The sequence below is a fragment of the Podarcis erhardii genome (assembly GCF_964252035.2).
Source record: "Podarcis erhardii genome assembly, chromosome: 12".
NCBI classification, from domain to species: domain Eukaryota; kingdom Metazoa; phylum Chordata; class Lepidosauria; order Squamata; family Lacertidae; genus Podarcis; species Podarcis erhardii.
In genome coordinates, this window is record NC_138513.1 from 29,573,161 (window position 1) to 29,598,142 (window position 24,982).

A 24,982-nucleotide genomic window follows, 5' to 3' on the forward strand; every position below is an offset into this window, starting at 1 on the left:
CAGTTCTCCTTGCTAAAAAGAAGATTCCTGCCAAAATTGGGGCTTGCACTTGGGAGCTCCTGATAGGGAACTCCAGAGTGCTGCCAATCCCAGCGATAAGCACCAACCAACTCACTATTGCTGAATGCAAGCCTGCTTTCTGAAGGAATTGCTTCCACTTAAACCCATTCAAGTGGGAGCTTGCATCGTGCATTATTCTTAAAAGGCAATAAATATAATTCCTGCTTGCCAGAGAACAGGCAGGTTCTCATTTTTTTAAACAACAACAACAGCAATCCCCATAAATTTCCAATTTTTTCAATTGAAAAGGTTGGAGAAGTCTCAGAAAAAACATGGGGTACTCCTCCCCACTGCTGTTTTTTTCCTCCTGAGCCTTCACACCTCTTTTTGGTAGCAAGCCCTACTGCACACAGTAGAATTTAGTTCTCAATAAACATACATGTGATAGTGTTGGAAATGTCCTTTCAAAAATAAACACAATATAGCAGTTTTCTTCCACACAAGTATTTTTAGATGCCAAAATCAAAAGCAGCTAGGACAAATTTCACACGGTTATTTTAAGAATTTCCACCTTCTATACTAGCCTTCTAGTTTCAATATTAGGTAGCTAATATTGCACATAAGGTTGAAGGAGGAAGCTAGAAGAGTGATGCTCTCTCCCACTTCCTCTTCCATAACTGCTTTATCAAGGCGCTGACTGGCATCCGAGCAGCTAAATCTGAATGCAGAATGACTGAGAGGGCAGGAAGAAAATAAGACTGATCTGGTAAGACTGGGAAGGGAGCAATAGGGGCAGGGGTGGAGAGACAGGAACGGAGTACCACAGGACGAGAAGGACAGTGTGTCAGAAAGGATGCAAATGCACAATCACATCAGCTCTCATAAAATGGATGCTCTTGAAACTGCATAAGCTATCCTTCACCCAATCAAATAATAGATTACATCTGTCTCCACTGGCTGAACCATTAAACCACTGATCAGCTCAGTACTGCCATGGTGCAAAAACGGATCTGAGGCATTGTTGTTGTTTAGTTGTTTCCGACTCTTCGTGACCCCATGGACCAGAGCACGCCAGGCACTCTTGTCTTCCACCGCCTCCTGCAGTTTGATCAGGCTCATGTTTGTAGCTAGGTCCTCCTAATATCCCAAATGTGTCTGTGAGGCCAGAAAGGTTAGCAGTCTACACCTTTACAGTAAATCTCACTGAACTCAATAGGCTAATGGAGTACACATGTATACCTGGAGTTCTCTATGCTGGTAATGCTGTCTAGGGATGATGGAAGACCAAGTCCAACATCATCTGAAGGGCCATAGATTAGCCACCACTGGAGCATAAGACTGCACTGAAAGACAACTTTCCAGAAACATGCAAAACAAAAACTGACGTACTGCTGGGCACACGCAAACCATTTTGGATGCTCAATTATGACTAGCACAACATGGCTGAGATCAAAAGAGCTATTTTAGACATGTCCAAGGGTTTGGAACACGCCCAGTGCGATTTTCCCCCTTTCAATAAGTAGACCCTTGCCCATAACAACCACTTTTGGTTCAATTTCAAAAGTGTCTTCCTAGGTGGCCTGGTGTTTGAAAAACAAAACCACAACCTCCCTTGGGTACATGGAACTATGTTTTTCTTCTGAACCATATTGGCTAAGAGCTAAAATATACCAGCCACACTATTCTATAGTAAAACCAAGCAACGGGGGGGGGGGGGGGATTCCATACAAGATGGAATGCAAGTAGAAAAGTTGTATCTTCCTTCATGAAAATTAGATGTGAAAATGAGGTCAACACATGGAAGGAAAATTGAACAGCAGCATTTCTAAACCTGGTACCCTCCAGATATTTTGAATACTGTTTTTACTCTGGAGGGAACCAGGTTGAAGAAGGCTGCTTGCACATGACCTGCCAACTTCCCCATGCTTGTAAGGAGTCAAGCTTTTAATAGTGCCGTCCTATGTCTTTAAAAAATTAACTTCTGTACAACATGTGTATTTGAAAGTATTGCACAACGACTTCCAACTGTTCTTCACACTTCTTAGGCTATAAAAACTTACATTCATAATTTGTTAATTCCCAAGTGTGACTTAGCAAAAGGATTTAGTAAAGCAGCTACAACTCTTGTGCCAAGTACTTAAATATATCTTTGCATTTTCCTACCAATTTCCACAATGGAATACAACTGAAACAAGTCTTTAAAAAGTGATAGAAAACTTTACATCGTTTATGGTAAACATTGCAATCTATCAACACTGCATCATCTTCCTTCCACTCTTAATTCTGATTTTCAGCAAAATGGTTCACATCCTATTTTCCCCACCATATATTTGAGAATCTACACGTTAAGAAATACGGATTGCTTTTTCACCAAAGTGTGCAAAGCACTACAACAAACAGACAGACAACTCTACTTCAGTTCAGGGATTATGTTAAACTATCAATTCAACAGTTTTCCTGGGCCTCTTTTACAAATTTCAATACCAAGTGCCTTTATAACCTATCTCAACCATAGGAGATTTCCCATCTCTTCCCACTGTCACTTACTCCTCTCTTGATATGATGTATCCAATGCCTCAACTGTCAAGCCCCAACCCTCCTAGCTCAGGGGAAAGGAAGTGTTGGGTGGGAACTTTCCTTTGTGGCCTAAAACCCTGTAACAAAGGGTCCCTCCATGTTTCCTCCAACCCTAATCTCTCAGTGGGCCAGTGAGGAAAGGGGCACAGTGCTTAGGGTGGGGTGGTGAGAAGGAAAAATAGTGGAATAATTACCACAGAACTCTGAAACAACCTTGCTTCCAAGCCATAACAAAGCACCAATAAGGAAGGAAGGAATTTCCTGAAGAGGAGGTGGTGCTTTTCCACTTGTAAAGACTGCCCTTGCGACTCCTGAGAAAGAAATGTTATTTCCTGTCTATTTTCACGGTTTATTCTAAAATGCGTGATTCAGTTTTCCATCTAGTTAGTTTAGAGTGTGGTAATTTATGTTTTAAAAAGTCAAGGCAAATCACTAAAATCCCCACTAGTAAACACATAAAACATAAAAAATATCATCAGCAATCTTGTATCCAATGTGATGGTTCAGATGCAACACAAAACCATGGCTTGACATTATGCGAGGAAGCAGAAATGAACCTTGGAATTGAATGCTCCCTCTAACTAGTCTGATTCTACTTTGCAGAGAAAGTGTTAAACCAACCAAAAGCTTACATCTACCTTAAAGGAAGAGAGGACCACTTCTGTGCCCTAGGAGGTCACAACTCGAAAGGGTAGGAAAGGCAAGGGATTGTTCCCATAAAATTAAACCTTGCAGACATTCAGAAAACAGTGCCACCTCTCCCTTTGGCAGAGTTGAGGGAAGTGTGAGCATTCTTCCTCTCATTATACATGCCATGTTAAAAGATGGACCTGCAAGCAGCAAGTGCATTAATGAACCCTTACCACTCATCCTTCTTCTGGTTTTAAGAGATGATAGAAGTATCTAGCTCAGAAGGGAAACGCATTGACAGGGGTGCCATTCCATTACTCGGTACACTTACTGGGAATAAATTGAGACTTTGGGGATGATGACCATGCTCTTCTAGATGCCTAAAAACTGGGCCACAACAGGAATGATGCAAATCTCTAGAAAGGCTGCTAGATGGATCCCTCCTGTGCTTAAAATCATAAAAGTAGCTCTTGCCTCTTGCAGTGGTGGTCATGATTGTGGGAATGTCTGTATTCTTCTGAAGGGGCTAACCTGCTCCTCTTCCAAGACCTATTTCCTCTTTTGCTCCTCTGCTGGTTAAAATCCTTGGATTTCATTTCCTCAGCAATCAATTATTTAACCCATCTCAATACATAAAATCCAGCAAACCTCTTAGCAACAGGCTAAGCAAGTCAAGCAGCTGCTGAATGGGGTAACATATATAAAAATTCCAGGGAACATTCATTCATCTGATCAACCAGGAAACACTGCTATTTATGCTTCACCTTTCCTTTATCTATTCCTTTCCCCTGGACTCTAGAAGCTAGTACAGCAGCTTCCTAACTGCATACAGCACACAAGCATAGTCAATTAAGTAAATATATCTATGAACTGGTACCTTTCTGACACTTCCCAATTTGTAGATCATTTAATGAATTTTCATCATTTACCATTAAGTTATCAATCACTATACATTCATAATAGACTACATGATTGACGGTAGCTTCAATTCCTGTAGAGCTGGTATACAAAAGATGCCTTGCAGATCTATGTTAGCTAACAAAAGCAGTATTCTAAGCAATGCTTTAATTATTTTATTTTTTCTTTAAGCTTCCAGTATTACCCAAGAATACACACCAAAACCAAAATCTTCAACATTAACAATTTCATTTTGAGAGTCATTAAGGTTGTCGTAATATAAGTGCCAGATGGCGATATTTCAAATCACAGGACTACTTTTTCAAACCAGGTCAGAGGCTACACTTAAAGGATCATATTCAAAACATCATCCATTAGCTTTACCACTACTTATTATTGAGTTTATCTAAATCCACTTGGTACATAAATTATTTCTATTAATACACTTTTTGCATAATAATTATTTCTTGACAATATCTTATTGATAAGTTTTTACATGTGAGTTCAATTTATCTCTATTTAATTCTTAGGTTGCAAACAAATGCCAGATACAGAGAGGACATTTGTGTAAGCATGCACATAAGCAAAGTACCTATATGAACATGGTACGTATGGAGGATTTCCCCCCCTTTTAGCACCAACTCCTCATGCAATGGAGCGTACGGGAAGCTAGAAAGTTTCCATGTGCATGCAGATAAGTGGCAACAGAATCAAACACTAAAAGTAAAATTTGTTCCATCAATAAAGACAGAACAATGTTTGCATCTGTGAGTAAGCATTAATGATTAAGAATTTAAAAATTCCCACAGTAGGTTAGTTGGGAGATTCAATGAATCAACAGAAAACCATCAGCAACTGCACTATGAACCAAGATCTGACATTTCAATGTATATTGTTTATAAGTAATTTAAAATTAATGTAAAGTATATCAGAAAAAGTGTGTAAATTTTAAAGCATTAATTTTTATATGGTGTCTCTTGTGAATAATTCCTTAAAGTATATCATACACATCTCCCATTTCTGTTAATGTATTTAAGGCGTAGTGTTGACTATGCAATGAAATGCCCCAAAATAACAACTGCAATATAGCTTGATAATAAATCAAAAAGAGGCCCCAACTTCCCAAACGACCGGCAACTTCCAGCATTATCCTTGGGCAGCAGCAGCAGCCGACAACTGTCATCTTGAACTGACTGCATAGGGGAAATAAACCAAGAAAGCTCAGCAGCTGTTAAGAGCCCCCACATTTAGGCTATTATTACAATTTTACAGATGAGGAACCAGAGCTGAGAGATACTGGCTGGCAACATTAAACCTCCAAGAGAAACCCAAATTCTTTATCTCCCCATGACAACCGATTACCTTGGATACTGAGCCAATATCTGTTGATGGGACAAATCGCCAGTTTCATCTGAATAAATATTACTTCTCTGAAACACTTGTGAGTGCTTTCAAGTATCATTTATCAGATTCATATACTTTTTCCATATACAGTGGTACCTTGGGTTATGAAATTCATTTGATCTGGAGGTCCGTTCTTAACCCGAATCTGTTCTTAATCTGAGGCTCACTTTCGCTAACGGGGCCTCCTGCTGCAAGTGCGTGATTTCCGTTCTCATCCTGGGGCAAAGTTCTCAACCCAAGGTACTACTTCCGGGTTAGTGGAGTTTGTAACCTGAAGTGTTAGTAACCCGAGGTACCACTGTATTGAGGGTGATCTGGGCTCTGTGACTCAATACCAACTACAAATCTACAGTGGTACCTCGGGTTACATACGCTTCAGGTTACAGACTCCGCTAACGCAGAAATAGTACCTCAGGTGAAGAACTTTGCTTCAGGATGGGAACAGAAATCGTGCTCTGGCGGCACGGCAGCAGCAGGAGGCCTCATTAGCTAAAGTGGTGCTTCAGGTTAAGAACAGTTTCAGGTTAAGAATGGACCTCTGGAACGAATTAAGGACGTAACCAGAGGTACCACTGTATTGGACAGACAGCCTAGCTACACTTATCCTTTTGGTCTATTGCAATGTACTGTACATGTGGATGTGGTCTGGAAGCATCATCCCGTTGAAGAGGAGGAGGCAAGATTGCCCACAAGGACTGGCTGATACAGTCATACAGTGGTGCCTCGCAAGACGAAATTAATCCGTTCCGTGAGGCTCTTCGTATAGCGGTTTTTACGTCTTGCGAAGCAAGCCCATTGACAGCTTAGCGGATTAGCGCTATTAGCGGTTTAGCGGCTTTTAGCGATCAGCTGTTAAGCGGCTTATCAGCAGATCAGCTGATAAGCGGCTTAGCGGCTTAGGAAAAGGGGGAAAAGGGGAAAAAAGCCCGCAGGAACTCGCAAGACATTTCGTCTTGCGAAGCAAGCCCATAGGGAAATTCGTTTTGCAAAGCGCCTCCAAAACGGAAAACCCTTTCGTCTAGCGGGTTTTCCGTCTTGCGAGGCGTTCGTCTTGCGGGGCACCACTGTATATTGACAATGCTTTGTGTAAAAACTGATTTCCAGTTGTTTCTGCGCCCACTTCAGAGTGTTGGTATTAAACATTTTATTTAGTACCGGCATGCAGTGGATTCAAAGAGTCCAGCAAAGCTGGATGTGTCCAAGGTTCTCCATCCCAAATTAAGGACTTCATTTCATGGCACTTCAGATCACACCCCTAAAAAAAACACAGCACACAAGTATCTGATAAACCTGAAAATAGTGTAAAGTTTACCATACACTGAAAATGCCAGAGTAGAGGAAGGAAGGGAAGAGAAAGGACAACCTTGTAATCAGAGGTAATGATTTTACCAGAACTCTCCAATCCCAATTCTTTTTAAGCAGAAGGATGCTGAAGTACAACCTAGGGCATGTATGAGGCTAGTGAATTGGAACCTACAAAGTTACCACAGCAAATTCCTCCCCCGTCCCCCACAAACACCCCATAATTTTAAATATCTCTTGCACAAAAAACCCTGGATCTATTTCTATATAATTTGAGAGGCTTCTAACTTGTGAGCCACTTCAGATCAACTGGCCACAAAACACTGGGAGAAATCAAATGATTTCTCCCAAAAACTGTAAATGCTTTTCTGGACATTTTATTGCTTTGATTTTTACTTGCAAACCACCCAAAGTGTTTGGTTGCTCTATAAATATGGAAAAGAAAATGAATGCAAATAGCACTAGACACTGTACTTTACCAAGTAACAAACCAAAAGGACAGGAATCAAAAGGGCTTGCAGACACAAAACCTCAAAAAGGATGAATAAATAAGAGCTTTAATTTAAAATCTGGTTGTATTTTGCCAAGGTGCTTTTTCTTTGATATCTATTCATGACTGACCTGCATTACAGCTAATAATTTTACTAGGATCATAAGCTATAAAACAAACAGTGCCTAGCTTAATTCCACAAGTTACTGACAACCCCATTTTAAGGCCCATGTAATTGGAAGGAACTGTGCTGACAGATTTGCAAGGGGGTGGGGTGGGAAGACATAGTATTGTTTTACACCAGGAATGTTGTCACAATGGGGGTATAACCAGTCACTAATCATTCAGTCAGATAACAGGCTAAATGGAGGTGGGAAATGATAAACAATTTGAAGACACATTAGGAACAATTTTATCCATAAGCAAAATCTAAAAAACAATTTATTTTTGTCTTACATCTTTATAGTGAAGCTCCCCAAAAATCATTTCAATACCTTTTTATGTCCAGCCCAACTGAACCCTTTTGGGGCCCAATCCTGAAACTGAATGTTATCCATTTTGGGCTTCTTGTTTCTTTAACCTATTTTTAGGGGGCTGGATGGAAGAAAGGCACTCAATTTATGGCCAACATAGTTTCAATCTACATTTTGAGAACTTTACACAGCATAAAAACAAGCAACACTGCAAGCTCTTCACCAAGTGGCAATATCCCCTTTCCAAAATGTTTCATATAGAGTTATCGTGGGAAAGCACAAATCTGAACTAAGGACATTAAATACTGTGAAATGTGTATTCTAACAGAGGTATAGTTTTCTTGTTAACCCAGGTAAAGATACTAGTGCTGGCTCTATACCTTAAAAATAAGATTAAACTACGTTTTAATACACATGCAACTGCATTGTCACTATCACCAAAACCTTAGCTTAGCTTGCACTTTGCTATAACTGGAAGGCTGACTGAAATCAAACAGAAGCACATTCCAGAAGCTGTTTTGCCATTTAAAACCATGAAATGCCCAATTTTAAAAAGGTATCATTTGTATGGAGATGCAGTGCAAAAAAAATTAAATGGTGCTTTCCTTAAACACATAATTATAACAACTACAAAGATTTGGGGCATATGAATGACTGGAGTCGTCTGTCGCTTTTAAACTATCTGAAGGGTAGAATTTAAATATTTATTTCATTTCTATTATATACAGGAACAACAGTGAAACCTTCAGATAACTTTTTGGAGCTACCTGACACAAAGAATAAATGGCAAAGCTAATGAGTTTTGATGGAATAAGAAATGGATAACAATCATTTTATTGAAAACTGGATGTTAACTCAATACCAACAGGGAACACCATAATTACTAAAATTACAATTTTTGGTGTTGGGGGAGAATAGCAAGAATTGAACACTGCCTCAATTGTCATCAAACATACTGAAAGGGCCCTGCCAATATTTGATAATTTCTTTACAGGGAAAAGGACACACAAAATGCAAATGGGATAATGACATATTTTTCATTAAAATACTGTTTGCCTACTTCTCTCTGTGCAAACGCTAGCCTAAATGTGAAGGCTAGGGGTGCTAAATACAGTAGGCATCAGTTGCAAGTATTTCAGCGTTTCCTCTGTGTAGTAATGTTAAGTTCTCCTAGCCCAAAATGGTCAAAGCTAGTCTGTTTTGCATACAAATGACAGTGTTATTACAGAGAACCAAGACTGCAGAGCACACCAAGAAACTATGCACCCTGTTTCTCTAGCCAATGGGGGGGGGGTGATAGCACAATAGCATTAATATTCTAATGTTACATTAGTCTTTCCACTGCATGCATGTATTTACTGCACTAAAGTTTGCAGCATTAGCCTAATTCCAGGTGATCCCCAGTTGCCTACTGCTGAAAGACACACACGTATCAATCTTTCATCAATCTCTTAGCCAATTTATGTATTGTAATACAATACAAACCATATTCACCTCCTTAACATTAGCACAAATTAAAAAGGTTTCTCAACCACTGATTCTTATTCTGGGAAAAGTGGTTTATTTACTATATATACAACTTGAGAAGCAATACATAAACAGAAGCCAAACAAAGAAATGGAAGAAGAAAAGCTACAGACAACTGGTTGAAGTGAGGCTTTGCCTCTTGCTGTTGCAGGCATCCATCTGCCTCAAGAGACCATGGAGTGTGCCTCCAGGGGTGGTCAAACTATTGACTTAGCAGCACTGAAGTTACCTTCCTGGAACACAAGCCTGGGCAGTGTGTATGGAGGTCCTGGGCTGCCCAGACAACAACACCGCCTCCCTCAGCCTCGCTGATGTGGTCCAAAGGAAAGCCGAGTTTGGCTGCAGGAGTTGCTGGAAAGAGGTGTGAAAGGGACTCAACTGCAGATTTGAGTATGATTTACTTCTTAGTCATTTCTTCCCCTGAAGCGATCCCACAAGGCAGCAGAGGTTTTAGATGGGCTAGCTTCCCAGCCGTGTTAGAAACTCAGATATATATGCTAGGTGTCAAATAGCTCCTTAAACCAGGGTTAGTGTCACCAAAACAGAATGTCTGGTTGCCAGTGTGGGGCCAGATGGCTTGAAAATCTTATTTTTCAACACGACTTTTTGGTTCCTGAAATTCGTTCTGATGGGGCAGATAAAATACCACAAATAGAATTCAACAGGATGTGTTGTTCGTGTGTGAAAACAGGAAAGATCCAAGGATCCCCAGGCATGCAACTCTAGATGGTGGAGACCTCAGACGCCATCCTAGCACAAGTGCATCTTCATTTGGTCACAAGTGGTTGACAGGCAGGTGCAAAATGCATCTGGTGCCATGTGCAGAAACCACCTTCTTGACTGTTGGACCCACTACTGGTCTTTTCTGCTCAATCCACCAGAGCCTAACTCACTGAGGGATTGAGACCCATCAGCTACCTTCACCTGGTTTAGCAAGCCAGATAAAGCAGTTTTCCAGGGTGTGGCTGCTGTCACATTCTGACAGCATCTAAATGCAGCAGATTCTGGTAGAGTCCTAAGACAACAGATAGGGTGGGCAGGTTTAAGGCTCGCAAGAGGCACTTCATTTTTCCACTAACTAGAGCTGTGAAGTGTGGCTCAGGAAGGCAGACACAGAATTATGACACAAGGTGCTCTGAGAACATGCTCAGGCTGAGAATTCAAGCTTCCTAGATTTCAGCAGCCCACTAGGCTGCACACACAGAATACCTTTAAAGCACAAACAATTCTGTGCACTGTAGATTACCCCTTACAAAGTTAAAATTCCCAGCAGCCCTTACAAACTCCAGTATCCAGAATTATTTGTGGACGGAAATATGCCTTAAAGGTAATGTGCCTTAAAGGTATAGTGTTTATACTACCAAAGCAGTAAAAAAAAAAAAAAAGATTTGTTATTGTTGCTATGGTTAAACCACTGGGAACTGGATGCCCATTCTGAGATGCAACCAGTAGATCCCAAACTATATTCTGTGCTGCAATGGACTACACCAATTGAAACTTCGGGGGGGGGGGGTTACTGCTCTCTTATGTTCAAAATTTCCCGCAAGTGAAAACACCACTGGAAAAAAAGATCTATCCTGCTCATTCCCTGCAGTGCTAGTTTTCTGACTGCAAAGTGATTTCGATATATAGACAAAAGTTTTAAAAATGTGACTTCCCCTTCATTATCCAGTGTGACTTTTCCATTTTATTGGACTACATATGCACCACAAACTTGGAACTGCTTAATATCAACTTAGCAGTACATAATTTAAAAAGCACAAACACAGAAAAGACACCAAATCAGCTATTATACTAAAAAGCTCCTTAGACAGTTTCCAAAAGCTTTGATCAAGAAAAAGGGCATACAGTCAACAAAATGCCATTTTGCAGATTTGTTCTTAACAGTACTCAACCTTGTAATTTTAAAAAGCTTGCTAAAAATTCTTATCCATGAGACAATACACTTCTACTTCCAGTGTAGACAAGCTCTACACTGCTTCCAGGATAGAAAAGTTCTAGGCACATCCACAAGCAATTAAACCAGCATGCACTGACGAGGTTTTTAATCGCACACATCTCGAAAAAAAGTGAGGAGCAATTCACTTTACCAAATCCCAGTTCAAAGGCATTTGTGTGTTCACGGGATAGAATTAGGAAGATGCCCTCACTACATTGCATTACACACCTGCCAATTTTTTTTTGTTGCAGCAAACCTATCCAAGCACATGATTTAGTTACTGTATCAATTTTTTTTAAATTTAACTGATTTTATCTTTTTTATAATTATGTATATATATTTGAAAACAGTTTGTGGATTTTAACTGTGTTTTATCTACAATTTTATTATGTACATCATTTAGAAAGCTATTTGATTAAGCAGTTAATACAGTTTTCCAAGCAAATAAAAAAATAAGCACACACAGATACTCAAAGATACACACTTATGCCTGGCAGGCATACACACAGTGTAAAAACAAGAATATTAAATCACACGTTTAGATAAATTTTGTAGTTTCCCTACAAAATTCTTACGTATAGATAAGTGCTTTCATGTGTGAAGCAAGACAAGAATATGCTACATCTAAGCCAAAATCAATGACATCTTCTATAATAAACTAAACATTTCAAAATATTCCTTATGTAAAGTAAATGCCATTTCAGACACATCTGATAGGCAAGAACTGAGCCCCATTAACAGACTCATCTTTTAAATTTCTAGAATTAAAGGGCTCTAACGTAAGTATTTTAAACTTTTACGTATTTAAAAGATGCAGGAAAATAATAGCATTTGTATGGCTTATAAAAGGAACATCAGAAAGCTTCTCTAAAAACATATTATACATTTTCTCTACACAATTTAAACTAGCTTTTTTGTAACTTTCTTCTACTCCTGCCTATTTATAGAATGACTATTTATAGAATCATCTACATTTGATGATTGTGTACTACCGAAGGATGATAAAACTCAAAGTGCACCGACAGTGTAAGAGCACAAACTACAAGCAGCAAATCATTCTTTCTCTGAGCGTCCCCTGTGTCTGCACACAGCCAGAGAAAGAGGAGCACCTTATTCAGGATTAAATGAAGCACGTTTCATTTGACCGGGGAGGGAAACAAATTATATGGACAAGGAGTAATAATCAAAAACATTCACTAACACAGGCTCTCCAGACTCTCTTTAAAGAGGAATTCTTGATGAAGTGTTCAAGCAAAATGTAAATGCACAGGTATAATACTTAGAAAATGTTCACATGGAGCGTCCAGTGTTCTTTTGTGCTGATTAGACCTCAAAGTACTGAAGAACATCTGTCCAGTTCCAATAAGGTTTAGCACTCGCATTTCCAAAAACTTCACATTAGAAATCTCAAATGAACCATCCCACTGAGACAATGTTAGTTTACTCAGCCAGCACAGAAATATTAATCACCAAAATAGCACTTGTGCCTGTGGTTTCTTTTCTTTCTTTTTCTAATAGATATAGGAAAATGTGTCCATTGCCATTCACAGACAAACAGGGACTAATCACTTTGAAAAACTACTCTTAATATGCAAACTGTAAATGATGAGCTAATTAATGCAGACATTTGACTAGAGCATCTTTGGTACTTGTTACTTCTCCATTAAAGAGAGACGTGCATAGGTCCAAGAGTCAGTACACATTCAAAGTAGTCAATGTATCGATTAAATAAATGAAGAACAGTTGTACCTTGGTTTTCAAACAGCTTAGTTCCCGAACGTCGCAAATCCGGAAGTGCCTGTTCTGGTTTGCAAACTATTTTTGGAAGCCGAATATCCGACGGGGCTTCTGATTCACTGCAGGAGCTTCCTGCAGCCAATCAGAAGCCGTGATTTGATTTTCAAACGTTTTGGAAGTCGAACAGACTTCCGGAACGGATTTCGTTCAACTTCCAAGGTACAACTGTATCTTCTAAAGAAAACAGCCAGTTCAGTCAACTAATGATACCTGTTCTGCAAGACTTTACTTTTTACTTGTAGCAACCTGAACCTTTGGGTTCCATTTAAATCATTGTAATCCAAGTTAGAAGTAAATATCGGAAATCCTGAAGTAGGGCCACAATATCTAGAGAAGCCACACTCAAGTATCAACTTTGCTTTTGAGCATTCTGATTTACTTTTTAAAAAACAGGAGGACAAATACTGTAGACTCTGTTCACCACATTATAACAATCAACATGGAGGATGAGTATATAACTAAATGTAACGCTAATCAAAAGTAAGATTCTTCTGGATATTATTCAACTCAGCACCCAAGAGGTACAGGTAGCATTAATTAAGCTTCCTTTGCCTGGGAAGCATTTGTAATTTCATTTATTATGCATTTCCCAGGTCTTCCTTTTTCGGTTGGGGAGAAACTGAATCACACACGGAATTATAGGTTCAACCATCACATCCTATACTACAGAAATGGCATGTTACATACATACATACATACATACATACATACATACATGACACTAACAGGCATAGGAGGAGGGCAGCAGATTGCTCCTGATCCTGCACATTAGCGTACCCAAAGAGCCGTGGTAATCAAAGGCTATGGAATCAAGGCTGAAGGGAAGCTGAGACTGGCAGGCCTTCATGTCTGAGGCATAAGAGAGATGCAGTTTGGAGAATATGCACCTCATCAAACCTATCACCTCACCACATACAGACTCCTTTAAATGACCAGAGTGAACCTATTCTTCAACTTCAGGAATCTCACAAGGTAAAATGAAATTGGCCCCATGAAATAGGCACCTCCTAAGGTGCCAAAGAATATCTTTAAAGTCGCATCTCAAAACGTAAAGATGTTGGGGAGGTGTGCTGGCTTCAGGAAGTGACACATCACAAAATTTGCTTCCCCTGGAGTTGGGTTTAATAGGGAGGTTGCCAGAGGGGAAAGGGAATGAGAATGGATCTTCCCCTTCATTAACTATGCCACTGTTTTGAGTGTTTTGAGATCGGCAGCATGCTTTGCTATGTTCATTTCCAAGACAAACCCCTAAGATGACTTTGAGGCTTAGTCAGGAGTGAGAGCGCTCACATATACAACATTCAGCCAACAAAGGCATTGTAGGGACTGAAAGGCCACTACTCTGACTCCTTTGCTCAACCAGAGGAGAACCTGAGCTATCTATTGAGCAGGGCAGTGTGGGAAAATGGGATGGTAAAAGGACGAAAGCAATTTCATCCTCTTTGTCTTGACCTTCTTCTCCCCTTCAATAACGTTTTGTCACAGGTACTTAAAAGCTTCAACTCCTTACCCAGCAATTCCTAACAAGTTAATTTGCAATTTTTCACTGCCACACCACACTGTACCGCTTATTTTACTTAGCCTTCTATCTACAATGCCCCTGAGATCTGATTTCCAAGTAATCACAACCTAATTAGACCCTTTCTACCCAATCAAAAAAGAAAAAGCACACTTCTTCCATAAGGCTTTTGTAACAATTTTATCCCCTGCGTCTGTTTTTATACTGTTATTTATATAATTTTGTTGTTTGGTGCCTGTGTATTTTGTAACATAAACCAATTTGGAAAACTTTTTTTGGAAAAGCTATTTTAACAAATAATTTTAATTAATAATTATCTACAAGTATTAACTATAGGGCCTGAGGGCCCCCTCAGAATATGTTGTAGAATGTTCATCTGTGTTAATCCAGCTGGTGAAATACAGCATTACACAGTGGCTGCCATGTCTGTCCTGTCTCCCTCAGACCTGGCAGGAACAGAGTGTGCCCAGTTTGTGGGCAGCCACAGCATGCCGGCATTTATTCCTAGCAAGGAAGCCTAGTACAGCAACATATACAACCAAAGACTGCGTCAGTCCCTCCCCTGCCATCTGACTTTATAGCCACAAAGTAGAAAAGAAGCTACAAGAGCAAGTAGTTAGCAGCTGCACATCCTTGCACCCTCCGTTTCTGCTGTCTTTAAGGGGAGAAAGGCACTGGTGATCACCTCCTGAATTATAACCTGTAAAGTGCAGTCAAATAGTTCAGCAATGCCACATTTCAGTTCTTTAAGGAATTACTGAAATAATATCATTCATTCTGAACAAAATATAATTGCATTTTCTACTACTCAGAAAAACCATCCTATTCTAACCCAGACTTGTAATTAAGTCTGGATTTGGGTTTTACAAACACTATTTTTAGAAGAATAGCAACAGCAAGTAAGAGGACAGATTTATTTATTTGAATTTATAAAATTTATCCTGCCCTTCCATTCAAAGGAGCCAGGGGCAGATTCACGTTATATGAATACAAACTTAGGCTTGCTTTGTTGATCAGGAAAAAGTGCGAATGGGATACCAATTAATAAGAGCAACAAGGGTCAGAAGTGTTATTTCCTAAACTAATATACAAAGGGCTTACATTGGAAGGAAACAAATTTAAATGCTAACTGTGTGTTACTAACCAAGTCTATGTATTGGGATGGTTTAGAAATGGACAATCCTGCTTCAGTATAAGGTGTTAGATGTGGTTCCCCATGGTTATTCTTTTAGTCATACTGTCTTACTGAAACATCCTCAAGCTTATCTACTAACATGAAAACATATTGATGAAAAGACATTTTCCAGCAGCACCATACCTTACATTCCATTTTGGAAGAGTCAGTCTTTGTATCACACTGTAGAAATTAACAAGAACTGTCAGAAGAGTTTCAGTTTCCTACATTTAAAAAGGTCCAAATAGCCATATACTTTCTATGGATGTTTAGCATAATTTATATTAAACGTTACTTAGAACTCTGCCCAAAATACAGTAAGATTATCATGCTGCCACAGACATTAAAGGTTTTTTTTCTTTGATATGAAGGACTTCAAACTGTAACAGTAAAAGATTTGTACTTTCTCCAGACCAGGGGCAAGAGTCCTGTGGCTATCCAGATGATGATAATGTACTACAGCTCCCATCATTCCCGATCACTAACCATCTGGGCTGGGTTGTTGGAAGTCCAACAACATTTGGAGGGTCATAAATTCCCCATGCCATTTTAGGACATGCCATTTTAACAGATCTTTGCGGTATCCACATAATTTTTTTAATAACTAATGTAGAAACAAATTGTTTTATTCTGACAGGCTTTTGGTATATGTGGCAGATAATATTTTTATGTTTGTTTTTAAACTGTTCTGTTTTATATTGTTCTTTTTATATTTTTAAAAATGTTGTTAGCCCACCAAAAGGGAAGGATATACATGTTTTGATAAACAAATATTTGGAAACTATAAAGTTGAATTTTGTAACCTGCCTGCTTGAAGTGACTCGAAACAAAATTTGATATGTTTTGCAAAGACCAGTTTTGTATAGGATACGAAGGCAGATGTAGAATGAAGCACAAGAAGCAAATAATGTGTTGCTGCATGGAAGACACGAAGAGGAACATGGAGCACAAGATCTGCTCAATTTAACAACTGTAATAGCTACCTGAGCTCCCACCTCACCTCAAATCATCACTGGATCCTCAGCCTTCTTCCTTGTCTAAATACTTTCAGGACCATATTATCCAAAGGCTAAGCTGTTTTTGCTTTTAAAATTTGCTGATTCCATAGATTCTATATTGCACTTGGCACCGTATTCACAATGAATAAGAGAAATCCTGATTACAACACAGCCCAACCTTATGTTGTGGTTCAGTTTCTGAAAACCAAACCATCACTCCCATGTGGTTAGGGAAACATGAAATTTTGTTTTGAAACCCACAGGGGAAAACAAAAGTGATACAAAAATGGGTTGGCATCCACCCTTGAAGCAGAAACAGTACTATAATACGGATTCTAGTTTTAGTGAATAAATGTCAGAAATACGAAATCTATAAGGATTTAACAAGACTCAAGCTCATCAAGTACTGACTCAATATGCAGCCCCCAGCTGGCCAGTATCAGATCCCCACCCACCTCCCTGCGAAGCTAAACCATCCATCACACAACAAATGACATCAGTGCTATTTGAATAATCAGTTTGCAGTATGTATATTGCCCCACCAAGATAACAGCTGCTCTTGTGGCAAGCTAGGGAGTATCTAAAGGGCTTGTACAAAAGTTTTCCAATATACATGTACTATCTTGTTTTGCATAAATTTTTCCCAAACATTTGTGGTAGCTGATGATCACAGCTAAGAATACTCCACATTCTTTTTGTAACATGTGACTAGCAGCCTGCATTGTTACAATGCCGTTTCCAAGTTTTGAATGAAGTGATCCAAGCTTCCCTAAAGTATCTGGAGGTTTTCTATGATCCATGAGGTTATGAATGCAAAAATTTTACATTCCTTTCATATTCCCTTGAGGTTTCCATAGTAAGACAGAAATCAGCTTCTGGCTAGAGCCATATTATAAACAGCTCTCTCTCTGCTCCCAACTAAAATCTAGACCATTCCCTCTATCCCAACTCAATCACAATATAGCCTATTTGCCTGTCTCAATGACCATTCTAGAACACCACAGTCCTAAACAGCCTTTCACAGCAGGTATAAAGGTTGCTTTTGCGAGTGTGGGTGTGTCCTCTTTCAATCTAAAAGTCCAAACTGCTGGAATGCAACTGCTGAGCCTTAAAACTCCCTTTAAATAACAAACCAGGCTAGCTTTACAGAGACTGGCCTTTCAAATTTAATTTTGTAAGAGCTCCTGACACTATTATGAGAGGATATGGATTAACAATATCCCTGTGTCCACCCCTAGTGCACAATCTCACCAAAATGAATGAAGGGAGAATATCTACAACTACACAGCATGAACTATATATTCTATAGAAGTAGATCTATAACCAGATAGATGAGAACATTCATATCAGGAGTGCTCAATGATAAAGATTAATATACTGCTGTGCACTGCTTTGAACTTTTTGAAAAATATCAATACATTTTAATAAATATATTTTACGGGACTTCACCATATTCTGTATCAAACTACTTCTTAATTCTAACTGAAGCATTTATCCAACCAAAAGTCCCTGACCCACTGGTAATAACTGCATGCACCCTCTGTTTAAAATGAAAAAGGGAGGGAGGAAGAGAGTTTAAGAAATGAAAGGGTGAAGAAGTAATTTAACCTAGGGTTCCAAAACAGCAAATTCCTATATACATCTTATGATGTACAGATCAATTGATCTGGAAGTCTTACATGAACTCAGAGAAACATCTGTAAATAACATTATTTCTTCATCTTTTTTTGGTAGGACATTACAACAGTTGTTTATCTGTACGCAACACAAGATAGCTCCGTGGCACAGAAAGTCCATTCCTTAGATACAAAGCAGAAGAATGGCACACTTTTGAAATGTTGGCTATAAAACACAAACACAGAGACTATACTTTACAGTCCAATGCATGATTCAGTATGAAGCAAGTCTCACTGAGTTCAATGGAAATTATTCCAAAACATAACTAGAATTGCAGCCTATGTTTTAAATTAGGTTCCATATCAAAGATGCTTAAGTCCACAAAGCACATGTGTCTGTATATTTCATTAAAGATTTGTATCTCCATTATATAAAATTCTATTAAGGATGAAAATATACCAAAAATCTTAAAAAAGAAAATTTTGTGCATCACAAAATTACTTTAAACAAATTTTCACATGTTTCTTCAAAGCTACTTGTCGCATTAAAGCACATCATTTTTAACTGCACACCAAAAAGGAGGAAAGGAAGAAAAAAGTAAGAATCAGGAAGTGAATATTTTTAAATCACATTTTCATTACTACACAACAGCAACAAGACAACATAATTAAAATTCACTATTACAAGTATTTCTGGAGTACAGTAAGATTTCCATTTACACATACAACCATCACTTTACTACCTTACATTATACTATACTGAAAATACTTATAAAATGGCTAGGGTACACAAAGGAATTGATCCTTTAAGTAAACAGATACATATTACAAGTAAAGAAGTTGAATTACCCCATTTTCAGTGCAGACAGAGTGTGTAAACCAAACAAGTATTAAGCATACCAGAATGCATGCCAATAGATACAATATGCCTTAATACATTAACAGAGGTTGCTTCCTAATTGTATTTGTCCACAAATCTCTTCTGGCTCCAACGTAAATTTTCATACAACGTTCAATAAGCCTTGCATATTTTAATTCCCCAAAGTAAATGATAACAATCAGCAGCTAACACTTCCAAACAACTATTGTAGAGGCCTAAAAATGCCTGTCTCTTTAAGAAAAGCTTTTTCATCTGGACTGTATTCTTGCCTAGGTACAGAATAAGATTTTAAAGAAGCATCTGTTAAATGTGAGATACCAGCACAATAAAGACTGCTTCATAATCTATGCATTTATGAAAGCAGATTTAACTACTCCAGGAAAGTTTTTGATTTAGATTCAAGAAACCTTTGTATCTACCTGGCCCACAGAAGCTGTATTACTCGGTGTAAAGTATTTTCACAAAAAACAGAAAAAGTTAACTATGTATCAACTGTACCTTGCATTAAAAATAAAAAAGGGGGCTCCCATTTTGCCATACAGAAGTATCTGGTGATAAAGAAATACCTCAGCTTGCAGTGCAATCTTAATCATGTCTACTCAATGGGTCTTACTCCAAGGTAAGTGGGGTTACATACTCAAATAAAACTTTCTCAACATAAATATTATACGAACTTCAACAAAAACACGAGATGGGCAAGATGTTTGTAGTTTGTCTATTTCATGGTTCAACACACTGATTCTTAATGCTCCACTACTTCCTAACTACAATATGAAATTGTTCAAATGAAATGTTTTACTCTTGACCATCTATGACTGTTCAACTTTCTTTTAAAGCCACAGCTACCTGACAGCATTCATCATTAATATAAGAACAACATTACTGAATATCACAAATTAATGAGTGATTTAATATCACAAAGTAACAATTGATGTTTAGGCTGCTAAACATCAGATCAACTTGCTTCCAGTTTCTTCTGAACGATGAAGATTTCCATTCGCAAAGGGGGGGAGATAAAAGAAAATAAATTCATTACGTACCTTTGTCTTTTGGGAACTGAATGTTCAACCTCTATGAGTTTACCATGCAGTTCAACTTTACCTACAAACAGTAATACAAGTGGTTTTAGAATTAATTGGGTGCTCTCACACCCCTACTCCCGATATGAATTTATGATGTAAAACAGCAAAGGAAACACAAATGCAACATGTTATAGAGTTTGCTCACCAAAAGTTACAGGGCAGCAACTGAAGCATGGTGGGAATGATAAATAGCCACATGCCAAGAACCTGGCGTACAGTAGAGCCAGTTCCGATAGAAAAGGTTGAAAATGTATTCAGGGCAACTCTCAAGCAGAAAGTTGTTCTCTTTTAACCTCTAGTATCCTCCAGTGTGATACGTTAAAACTCAGTTGTACATACACACACATGCATATATGTACGCCTCCCCTGATGAGATTAACAGGCCTCTAAGAACTCGTCACGAGGAAACAGGAACTGGTGAAAAAGGAGTGTGTTCCCCACGCGTTTTTCCCTGGAAATGCACCCGTTTAAGCTCTTTTCATACGCCCCCTCCTACCACGACCCGCTGGGCCAAAGTCGCCCCCCATGAAGCGGAGTAGAGCAAAAACCTAGACCCAAACAAGCCCGCCCAACCAACCAAACAACCCTCCCTCGTTCAGCCCGCCAAGCTGCCTTTCGCGCGCGCGCACGCACACACAAAAACAGGATGTAGAAGAGAAGCTAAGAAAAACTGACATGCTTTGCTCCGGGCGCGAGAGCCCAAAGCGAAAGCGAAATAAATGACCCCCAAGGTGCAGGCGCGCGCGCTCCCGAGGCGGGCCTCCAGGCCTCGACCTCTGTCCCAAGCGCGCCGTGGGGAGCGGGAAAACGGGGGGCCTTTCCGTTTACACGTCCCAAGTTTGTCGTCTCGTGTTAACACGCCAAGCCTTTGAGCAAGCCGGGAGATTGCGCGCCCTCGCTCAGAGAGAGAGCCGAGCCAGGGCACCGCATTGGAGGGAGGCTGGCGCGTCTTTGCGCCGCGGACCGAGGGCGTTTGCCCTTGGCGGGGTGGGGGGGTGGGGGGGGGAACCCCCCCTTACTTTTCTACCCCGCCACCTGCCCTCCGGCATCTCCCGCCAGAGCGCGGGGAGGCCGAGGGTTTTCGCGTGCGCGCGTATGAGGTGCTCTTGTGGCGAACGGAGAAACCCCTCGCAAGTGGGGGGGGGGGGAGACTGGCGGTTGTTGGCTGGGCCCTGGCATGCGTCTGAGGCGAACGAACGGGAGCGTGCCCGCCCGCCCGCGCGCGCGCGGAAGGGGCGATGTTTTTTGCGCGCCTCGCTCCCCACCCCCCTCCTCCTCCTGCAAACGCAGCTCTCTTTTCACCTCGGGCGCGCACACCTCTCCGCCAGTATTCTCTTTAAGATTATATACTCATGCTAGGAATGTGGGGAAGAAGCTCTTCCAAGCGCAGCGGCCTTGCGCGCTCCACATTCCCGCTCCCCATTCGGGGAGGGGGGGAGGGGGGCGAGGTTTTCTTAAAGCCAACAGTTTGCGCGTCTAAGAGTTGCAAATGGGGGGTGGGTGGGGGAGAAGAGGAGAGCAGAAGGCCGGCCCAGCAGCACCAGCAGCCTTAGCCTTCCCCCCCCACCCCCCTCGTTCAAGGCCCCAGATTATAACGCCGCCGAAGCCCTCCGAAATAAATTCAGTTCAACCCAGCGCGGCAACGCCTGGCCGAGCAACTGCCCTCGGCTACAAACCGGGGCATCCTTGCACGGCCGGTCAATTCGATTTAAAGCGTTGCGGGCAGCCGAGCGGCCCCCCGAGGTGGGTGGGTGGGAGTAATAGCTCGGGGTCTGGGCAGGAGAAGGGGCAGGATGGCGCCCAGGAAGAAAGAAGGATGGATAGTGGGGACCAAAAGCGGAGACGCCGGTGGGAGGAAGAGGAGGAGGACGAGAAGGACCCACCTGAAAGTGCCTCGATGGCCTTCATAGCCCAGTTCTCATCGGGGCAGTCCACGAACGCGTATCCCGTCTTCACGAGAAACTGGCCGGTGAAAGGGATCTTGGACTCTTTAAAGAGACTTTCTAGCTCCAGAGGGCTTACGTTTTCGCCCAGGTTCCCGATGTACAGCTTGTTCATCTTCTCGTTTTAATTAAAAAAAATAGAGCTCTGCTTAATAGTAATAATGTTTTTGTAAAAATAAAAAAAAAACCACCACGACGGCGACGACGCCACCACCACGCGCTGTCTTGTAAAAATAATGCCAAAAATATATATATATAAACGCCCCCTCAAACGATCCAGGGAGTAAAATAAAAATGCCAAGGGGCTTTAAAAACACACACACACACCAACACACACAACTGCAGCTTGTATCCGTCCGTCCCCCACCCACCCCTCTCTCTCTCCCTCTTTCACTCCCTCCCTCTCTCACACACACCAGTTAAAAAAAAAAAGGAAAAGGAAAGAAGCCCGTGACCAAATCCGAATACTGAAGGTTCACAACGTTATCCGAACCGATAGTGGAAATCACGACGCTTTTGGAGCTAGGGTGGCGGTTTAAAAAAAGAAAAGATAGGAAAGGGAGGAGAGATGAGGGGCAGAGAAACTACTTTTTTTGTCTTGCCCCCAAGCCCCTTTGGCAGCAGCAGGCGGAGTATGAAAATGTTACAATACGTGAATGTAGGCACCGCCCCTCCCAAAAAGGGAGGAAGGGAAGGGAGAAAAAAAAAAAAACAGAGTGGGAGGAGGGGAGGGGAGGAGAGAGAGAGAAAGAGAGAGAGAGAAATCACTTGAATATTCCGGCTTTTTGAATGAGCCACGTGTTCAAACTACAAATCAACTTCTCACGTGAGGAATCCCAACGCCTCAATTAGATAGCTGCAGGTTTTAAGCTCGCATAACACACAAAGGAGGAGGAGAAGCGAAGTTGGCTTTGGCTGTCCAGGACAAGTTTTTAAGACTGGGAGGTTGGATGGGCGCGGAGCCCGGACCGCGTGGTCTCGCTCCCCTCCCCCTGTTTACTACTTTCTGCGGCGGCGTTTGGTTGCTCCACGCGCGCACAAACACACATCTCAAAAGCTTCGCTTCCGACGTTTAAAAAATAAAAAATCCTTCGCCGGGAGGAGGAGGAGGAGGGGGCAAAGGAGCAACCTTATACAGCAAGGGCTGCGGGAACTATCTCTACGTTTCGCAACGCAATCGGAAAGGGTTGGCTGGTTAAAGGGGGGGGGGCGAGATAGAACAAGGAAGAAGGCCAAATGCAGCCTTAAAGGGCCACTCGGTGCCTTTCCTGGCGCAAAGTGCCACCGCTTAGCGCGGGGTGCCAACTGCAGCTCGTGGTCGAGGGGAACCGGCGAGCTCGATTGGGGAAGGGGGGACCCCCCCCCTTCCAATGCTTTCCTCGTCGGGGCGACCCATGTGCTCCACGGCCACTATTTTGTCTGCGATTTCGTGTTTGGTGGCGCTGCCTGCGCCCTCGCTCGCCATTGGCTGCGCGCCAGAGAAAAAGCGAGGGGTCTCGCCGAGGGCGGGCGGGAGGGAGAAGCGAGGGGTCTCCTTGAAACAGCTCCTACCCCCACCCCCACCCCCCCGCCTTTCCTTCCTGCATAGTAATGCTCCTGGCGGTTTTGATGAGCGTTGGCTGCGGCGGTTCTAGCGCTCAAACGTTATGAATCGGAGAGGACAAAGGGGGTGGACGCCAGTTGGAGGGTGATTAAAAAGTGGGAGTGCGCAGGGGCAGAGATGAGCGTGCTACTCCGGACACATCCTTCCCCCCCCCTTTCCTTTCCTTCCCTCCCCACCTCCACCCCGAGCTGTTTCCTTCCCCTTTTTCTTTTAAACCGAGTTAATGGTGGTTTTTCTAGCTCAGAAAAAAAATGGGGATGATTGGACAACATAGCCCTCGGATTACCATAGCACACAGAGAAATCCACCCACCTACCCCCATTCTCCCCTCCCCCCTCCCCTCTTGGTTCAAGGAACCATTCATAATTTTCAACATTTGTAAAGCACAATGGTGGGTTTGTGGGGGGAGGGGTCAGAGTGTGAGGAGCCTTGTTCCAGAGCAAACAAAATGTTGCCTGAAGATGAAGAAAAGGATACGGAAATGAAAGCCAACACTGTTTTAATATATAGGAATCCAGTAGGTTTTGTTTAAGAATTCACTTTAGTAAAAGGGTTCATTTATGCTGCATAGACTGGGGAGGGAGGAATTGGGTCATAATGGGTATAGTAAACAGTTAAATACTTTTATTAGTTACATAGTGACAATCACATTCACTATATTTTTGTGAGAAAATAGGGGTGGGTTGTTGTTGTTATCTTTGCTATAACTTACTAACTCCAGTCCTAAAACTATAAAGTAAGCAAAAGTAATTTTAATCTGCAAAAGTATCATTAATGAATGCCTTTGTTAGAGCTGTGCTTTTGTCAGACAAAAGTAGTGATCAAATGTTCTGGTATGTATGCTTTGCAAATGGAAAACAGGATAGTACTTGCAATAGAATGACAAGATGCAGAAATGTAGAGTATTTTAAACCGTGTAAAAGTTGTAACTAGCCCCTGTAACTAATTGTTATAGCGAAGCAACTTTTTTCATGAACAGGTATTATTTCATAAATTTATTTAGACAAGATAGATTAGACTTTGTTATAGAACAAAATTCTAATTTAGAACAAAAGTTCTAATTTATGGAAAAATCTTATAATTTAGATCATTGTTCAGAAATCTAACCTTTCTTCGTTCAGTGTTGAAGTG

At 41.0% G+C, this 24,982-nt stretch overlaps 1 protein-coding gene across 3 annotated transcripts in view; it reads right to left on the reverse strand.

Annotated features, from left to right (window-relative positions):
- IGF2BP3 (insulin like growth factor 2 mRNA binding protein 3) overlaps positions 1 to 23,620 on the reverse strand; it is a 66,224-nt gene extending 42,604 nt beyond the window's left edge. Inside the window, exons 1-2 of one of the 3 annotated variants that reach the window (XM_081882095.1) lie at positions 22,189 to 23,620; positions 20,264 to 20,324 (exon numbers count right to left, since the gene is read on the reverse strand). In XM_081882095.1, coding sequence (XP_081738221.1) covers positions 20,264 to 20,324; positions 22,189 to 22,363 — 236 coding nt within the window. In that variant the 5' untranslated portion in view covers positions 22,364 to 23,620. The remainder of the gene's footprint in view (positions 1 to 20,263; positions 20,325 to 22,188) is intronic. The other 2 variants (XM_081882097.1, XM_081882096.1) reach the window with 2 other exon arrangements.
- Between the last annotated feature and the right edge of the window lie 1,362 nt (positions 23,621 to 24,982).